The sequence below is a fragment of the Ursus maritimus genome, unplaced genomic scaffold, assembly GCF_017311325.1.
Source record: "Ursus maritimus isolate PB19 unplaced genomic scaffold, ASM1731132v1 scaffold_2, whole genome shotgun sequence".
In the NCBI taxonomy this organism is placed as follows: domain Eukaryota; kingdom Metazoa; phylum Chordata; class Mammalia; order Carnivora; family Ursidae; genus Ursus; species Ursus maritimus.
Window position 1 is genome coordinate 7,332,933 of NW_024424452.1, and position 6,378 is coordinate 7,339,310.

Below are 6,378 nucleotides of genomic sequence, written 5' to 3' on the forward strand. Positions count from 1 at the left end.
AGCGGGCTCTAGGGAGGGGGGTTAAGCCCCCAGTCCCCCCCCTTGTTGCCCTCGACTGGGACGGAATAAGGGGAGGAAATGATCGAGATGGCGGCGGAGAAGGAGCCGTTTTTGGTGCCGGCCCCGCCGCCGCCGCTCAAAGAGGAGTCGGGCGGAGGGGGCGGCCCCACGGTGCAACCGCACCGAGAGGCCGCCTCCGGAGAGCTCTGCGGCGGGACGCAGCGTGGGCCGGGCCCGCGCGCACACTCGGCGGGGGCCCCGGCTTCTGGGGCCGGCAAGGAGAACCCTGGGGCTACATCCACTCGGGGAGGCCAGTCGCAGCAGCAACGAGGGGGCGGCCCCCAGGCGCAGTCGCATGGGGAGGCCCGCTTGTCGGATCCCCACGGGCGAGCCGCTCCCCCTGACGTGGGGGAGGAGCGACGGGGAGGGGGCGGAACAGAACTGGGCCCCCCTGCCCCTCCTCGACCCCGTAATGGCTATCAGCCCCACCGGCCCCCTGGGGGAGGCGGGGGCAAGAGGAGAAATAGTTGTAACGTAGGGGGAGGTGGCGGAGGCTTCAAACATCCGGCCTTCAAGAGGCGCAGGCGGGTTAATTCGGACTGTGATTCTGTGTTACCCTCCAACTTTCTCCTGGGGGGCAATATCTTTGATCCACTGAACCTGAATAGTCTCCTGGATGAGGAAGTGAGCCGCGCACTCAATGCAGAGACCCCTAAGTCATCTCCACTTCCGGCCAAGGGGCGAGATCCAGTGGAAATCCTCATCCCCAAAGATATTACTGACCCGCTCAGTCTCAATACTTGCACTGATGAGGCCCAGGTAGTTCTTGCATCGCCACTCAAGACTGGTCGGAAGCGGCATAGACACCGGGGACAGCACCACCAGCAGCAGCAGCAGGCAACTGGAGGGAATGATAGCCACTCTGTGCTCCCCACAGCCCCCCTCACTCCCTCACTCCATGGGGAGGGCACCACACAGCAGCAGCGGCATAGGGGCCAGAACCGGGATGCCCCCCAGCCCTATGAACTCAACACAGCCATCAACTGCAGGGATGAGGTCGTGTCTCCCCTTCCATCTGCCCTACAGGGTTCCTCAGGCTCCCTTTCAGCCCCTCCAGCTGCCTCAGTTACCTCTGCACCCCCGTCTTCCTCCTCACGACATCGCAAACGTCGCAGGACTTCCAGCAAGTCAGAGGCAGGGGCTAGGGGTGGAGGCCAGGGTCCCAAGGAAAAGGGCCGAGGGAGTGGGGGAGGCCGCCACCACCACCACCACCACCACCACCACCTCCTCCACCCACTACCTGCAGCAGGCTTCAAAAAGCAACAGCTCAAGTTCCAGTATGGGAATTATTGCAAGTACTATGGTTACCGCAATCCTTCCTGTGAGGATGGGCGCCTTCGAGTGTTGAAGCCTGAGTGGTTTCGGGGTCGGGACGTCCTAGATCTGGGCTGCAATGTGGGCCATCTGACCCTGAGCATTGCCTGTAAGTGGGGTCCATCCCGCATGGTGGGCCTGGATATTGATTCCCGGCTTATCCACTCGGCCCGCCAAAACATCCGACACTACCTGTCTGAGGAGCTGCGCCTGCCATCCCAGACTTCTGAGGGGGACCCAGGGGCAGAGAGTGAGGAAGGGACCGTAACCGTCCGAAGGAGAAGCTGCTTCCCAGCCTCACTGACAGCCAGCCGGGGTCCCATTGCTGCACCCCAAGTGCCCTTGGATGGAGCAGACACATCAGTCTTCCCCAACAATGTTGTCTTCGTCACGGTAAGAGGGTCTGAAGGCTCCTGGGATGGGGCCAGGTGTGAAGATGAGCTTCAGTGGGAACAGGACAGAGGAAAGTTAAGACCCAGAGGGATTTCTGCATGCACTCTTTGGTAGGAGAACCAGCTCCTCTAGGGTCTGAATGACTCTGCTGAGTGTCTCCGCTTCTATAACCTGGAAAGATGGGGGCTCTCACCTGGGGTCCTTGGTCATGACTCCTGGCCCCAAGATGGAGTTTGACTCTTTTGCCCTGCTCCTGGCCTGGACTATAATCCAAACCAGTCCACCTTCCCTTGCTGGCTGCTGCTGCTCATAGATTTGGTCCAGATGGAAAGCTGTCCTCCAGCGCACTGGGTGAAGGTGCATGAAGGGATAGGTGTCAGACATGGAATGTCTTGGGGTGGGAGGAGGATTAGGGTAGTGGCTGACTGGTATTTTGGTAGGGACTTCGATCCAGAGTTGGTTGAAGAGTGTTGGTGGTCAGGACCTCAAGTGGCTTGGCCGTAGATGATCTCATGTTGACCCTCGATAGTGGGATGGGGAAGAGTGAGAGTGCTCTGCGAGAGGGGAGGGTATTGTGTCTTCAGAGTGTCTGTCCCCTGCCTGCACAGAGCTCTCCACAGAACACTCCAGTTCGGCCATCTGCAGGAACAGTTGGTGGTGGCGGGTTGGGTTAAGCCTCCAAGAATGGACTTTGCAGAGGGTGTTGATGAGCTTATCATCTAGAAAAGGTTTCCTAAGGGCTGGGGCTTTTTACTTCACCCGGAGAAAGGAAATAGGCCTGGAACTTTGCCAGCCCCAACTCCAGGGAAGGAGCCACAGGTTGGTTCCCTTTCAAACCTGGGTTAGGTCCCTTTGCATAACAAGAGTCGCTCAGCTTAATGTTTGTGGGGTGGGAATAAGTACTGGATAGAGTCTCGGGAGAACCCTTGTTCTTTCTCTCAAGTTTCACCCCAGTTTTGGAGACCTCGTGGGTAATTTGCTCAGTTTAAAATTATCCACGCTCCCTTTTTACGTTTGGCTTACCACCAACAGAAGGCAGGGGCAGGAGGGTGTAAAGCAAGAAAATGGGACTCAAGAGGGCAGCATTTGGGAGTTAGTCTGACAAGTGTCAGAGAAGGTTGTGGCCAAGGGCTAAGGTAAGGCTGTAGGACTTTCTGTCTTAGAGGCTGCAGAGCAGGGGGGAGGGGGGATAGTGGTTCTTTAATTGCCTCTGTTGACCTTGCCCCCAATTCTTGCCTTCAGGGTAACTACGTGCTGGATCGAGATGAGCTGGTAGAGGCCCAAACACCTGAGTATGATGTGGTGCTCTGCCTCAGCCTCACCAAGTGGGTGCATCTGAACTGGGGAGATGAGGGGCTAAAGCGCATGTTTCGCCGGATCTACCGGCATCTACACCCTGGGGGCATCCTGGTCCTAGAGCCCCAGCCTTGGTCATCCTATGGCAAGAGAAAGACTCTCTCGGTGAGTTGGGATTCGGGTGGATATTGGGATATCCTTCCTTTAGCTGGGGTAAGAAGGGCCTCAAGGAAGCAGAAAGAGAAGTACTTCCTGAACAAGGTGCGTAAGTCCTCTGGGTGGGCGTCATTCTGCGCCAGGGGAGAAGCCAGCAAGCTGAAGTGCTCCCCTGCCCTCCTCCCTAGGAAACAATCTATAAGAACTACTATCGAATCCAGCTGAGGCCAGAGCAGTTCAGTTCCTACCTGACATCCCCAGAGGTGGGCTTCTCCAGCTATGAGCTTGTGGCTACACCCCACAACACCTCCAGAGGTAAGGCTGGCTGCCTTGGGGGAGGGTGGGGGGCCGGGGGTGGTGAGGTGGCTCCGGGCAGAGGATGCAGATCCTGGGGAGCCTTGAAGTCCCGGCAGCCCTACTGATTGCACATTCTCTCCTCAGGCTTCCAGCGTTCTGTGTACCTGTTCCACAAGGCCCGTTCCCCCAGCCACTAAGTGGCCCCCGAACAGAAAGTGTGAAGAAGCTGCCCACTGCTCTTAAGGACCTGGGGGAAAAGGAAAGTATCCCAAGGTCTTTCCTTTTTGGCTCCAAAAAAATTTCCTTTCATGGATCTGCAAAGAAAGCTTTCCCCGTGTTGCTGCCCCAGCCTCCTCCCTACACCTCTGGCACCCTAAGCAGCAAGCCCAGCTGTGCTGGAGTCACCGACATCTTCCTCTCTCCCCCAGCTCACCGGGCTGAATGGCATGGACTGTTTGCTGACCTCTGTTCTCCTAGGGTATGGGAGGGGGGCGTATCAAGTTCTCTAGCCTCTTCCTCCTGTTCTCCAAAGGAGATTTCCACTTCTCCTCAGCCCTTGTCCCTAGCTGTGTTTCAGCGGACCACAGAGAGATGGACTGAGGGTTAAGAGGAGGAAGTTTGGCAGGGAGGCATGCAGGTACTGTGAAAATCCTTCCCTCTGCTGACCCCCATTGGGAGCAGGGGTTAGGTCTGGAATGTAAGAACAGCACAATAAATTTGATGTTTAGGGCAGTGGCCCCCACACTTGTGTCTGGCACTTTCTCGCTAGTGGGGAAAGGATAGTGTCTCCCAGTAGAACGTGTGCTTCCTCTGCCCAAACTGGAGTCTCAAGAAGAGGACAGATTTTTCAGTGGTTGGGAAGACTGAGTGTTGAATGCTAGTCGCATTTACACACAACTAAACAGAACTCTAAGGAAGCAGGGTTATAATTTGAATTTTTATGTGAAACTTGAAGCAAAGAGTCTATACCCCCCCCCCAAAAAACTCACCGACAAGAATTTTTTTGTGGGAGCTTTGGACAGAAGGCTAACTTTGGAAGAATTAACAGTGGAGCTAGAAAAAGGCACTACTGATCAGACCACCCGCCTGCTCCAGGACCACCCACCCACCTTTTCTGTGATGTGCAACTGGATGAATAGGCAATTAACGTGGAAGTCTTCAGCAGCTGGTCGTGTTCCTGGAACCCTGAATATTTGACAAATACTGAGCACTCTTGGATCTGGTGTAAACAAGATGGGCAAGGCCCCTAGAGGTAAAAGCAAGGGAGTAATTTCAATAACTGGGTGCAAACAGCTAGCTCCCTTGCAGGCTCCTTGAGCCAGGTAATTAGCGAAGGACCCCCTGAAGTGTAACACAGACCCACCCGAGTGGCTCACTGGGTTGAGCATCAGACTCGGTGGAGTCCTGCTTCCAGCTCTGCCCTGAGTGTGGAACCTGCTTGTGATTCTCTCCTTCTGCCCCCTTCCCGTCTCCCCCCACCCCCCTAGGCATGCTTTCACTCTCTTAAAAAAAAAATAGTGCAAAGGAATAAACGTGGTTCTATGACTAAGAGGTGGGACAGTGTTCTCAACTTGCCATCACTACCAAGTTCCAAAAAGGCCAAAAACTTGACGTCCAGACAGCTTCCATCCTGAGGCTTGACCCCGTTTTAAGGCTCCCAAGAAGAGTCCCATTTGTTAGCAAAACCACTTTATTCTGAAAAAGTTTTAACACAAAAATATTAACGAGCCATCCAGGGAGCCTGCACGTCTACGCTTCCCATCGTCTCAGTGTCCGGTGCATGAGGAAGGTATCCTCTGAAGGGCGGGGCCGGAGTTGAAGACGGAGAGGAGGCAGACCGTCCAGGGTCAGGTGTGGAGACTCATAAAATAATGTTTCTGGGTCACAAAGGATGGTCATGTCTGGCCCTGACCCAGGTGGCTCCTGTTGGGAATTGGAGCCCAAAGCAAGGTTACACTCGGGAAGGGGAAGGGGGCACGAGACGAAAACAAGCCCAGGTCCCTCACCTTTGGGGGCGGGGCTCGGGCCTGCGGTGGCAGGAGCGCCAGTTTCTCCCTCAGCGCAGCGTTCAGAACCTGTTCCTCGGGCACCTGCAGACTCACCAGGTCTCGGAAGAGCCGCTTGGAGCGCGGCACGTTCAGCCCTGAGACCGCAGGGGGAGCGGAGGTGAGCGGCGCCTCTCATCCCCACTCCCGCGCCCCGCCGGCCGTCTCTCTCTCACCCTCGGCCACGCTCTCCTCCAGGCCGCAGCGGGTCTGGAACGACTTTCTCAGCTGTTCCTCCACGGCCTTCGCGGCATCGAACTGGCCCCCGGCTGCAGCCCGCGCGGCCTGCAATTCGAGGCTCAAAGCCAGGCTGCTCTGCTGCGCGGGCGCCCCCAGGTCCTGCGGTGCCGCGGGCTTCTCGCTAGGTGCTGCGGCGGCCGGCGGAGGCTCGGGCCGCACGGGAGAGAGCTGCGCCAAGCGAAAGCGGACCTGGGAGCAGAGAGCGGGACGGTGAATAGGTGGGCGCGGGCTTGTATGCAGGCTGGCGGCCAGACCTTTCCCCCAGCTCACCTGCCGCCCCTTGCGGGCCCCGCCCCGCCGGTCCGCCCGCCCCTTCCGCCGGCCGGGGCAGCAGGTCGGCCGCTCGGGGGTCTCGGACCGCGAGCTCAGGCTCAGGTCCAGGCCAGGCTCGGGCACTGGGGCTCTGGGCTCCGGGGTGCGGGGTTCTGGGGGTGGCCCGGGGGCCGCCAGGGCCTCCTCCCCTTCCACCAACTCCAGCTCTGCCTCCCCGCAGCCCATCATCTTGGTGTGGCTGCCGGGGTGCAAGTTCTCTGGAGGCCAGGGGTCACGGGACACGAACTCGCCACCACCCCCCCCC

At 57.9% G+C, this 6,378-nt stretch overlaps 2 protein-coding genes across 2 annotated transcripts; one reads left to right on the plus strand and one right to left on the minus strand.

The window, feature by feature from the left end:
- Positions 1 to 20: 20 nt before the first annotated feature.
- Positions 21 to 4,260, plus strand: MEPCE (methylphosphate capping enzyme). The gene is made up of 4 exons (XM_008698503.2): positions 21 to 1,767; positions 3,010 to 3,228; positions 3,408 to 3,534; positions 3,661 to 4,260. Exons 1-4 carry the CDS (start codon positions 79 to 81, stop codon positions 3,711 to 3,713), a joined length of 2,088 nt encoding a protein of 695 aa, XP_008696725.2. The 5' UTR covers positions 21 to 78; the 3' UTR covers positions 3,714 to 4,260.
- Positions 4,261 to 5,188: 928 nt separating this feature from the next.
- On the minus strand, positions 5,189 to 6,372 carry PPP1R35 (protein phosphatase 1 regulatory subunit 35). The gene is made up of 4 exons (XM_040634854.1): positions 6,072 to 6,372; positions 5,738 to 5,990; positions 5,523 to 5,659; positions 5,189 to 5,439 (listed from the first exon to the last, which is right to left on the minus strand). The coding sequence occupies exons 1-4, from the start codon at positions 6,300 to 6,302 to the stop codon at positions 5,266 to 5,268; spliced, it is 795 nt and encodes a 264-aa protein (XP_040490788.1). The 5' UTR covers positions 6,303 to 6,372; the 3' UTR covers positions 5,189 to 5,265.
- Between the last annotated feature and the right edge of the window lie 6 nt (positions 6,373 to 6,378).

Bases quoted from the DNA above. Each gene is read 5' to 3' on its own strand.
- MEPCE (XM_008698503.2), top strand. From the start codon at position 79: ATGATCGAGATGGCGGCGGAGAAGGAGCCGTTTTTGGTGCCGGCCCCG. The intron at 1,768-3,009 runs GTAAGAGGGTCT...TCTTGCCTTCAG, and splicing joins ACAATGTTGTCTTCGTCACG to GGTAACTACGTGCTGGATCG. The intron at 3,535-3,660 runs GTAAGGCTGGCT...TTCTCTCCTCAG, and splicing joins ACCCCACAACACCTCCAGAG to GCTTCCAGCGTTCTGTGTAC.
- PPP1R35 (XM_040634854.1), bottom strand. From the start codon at position 6,302: ATGATGGGCTGCGGGGAGGCAGAGCTGGAGTTGGTGGAAGGGGAGGAG. The intron at 5,991-6,071 runs GTGAGCTGGGGG...CTCTGCTCCCAG, and splicing joins GGGCCCGCAAGGGGCGGCAG to GTCCGCTTTCGCTTGGCGCA. The intron at 5,660-5,737 runs GTGAGAGAGAGA...CTGCGGTCTCAG, and splicing joins GGAGGAGAGCGTGGCCGAGG to GGCTGAACGTGCCGCGCTCC.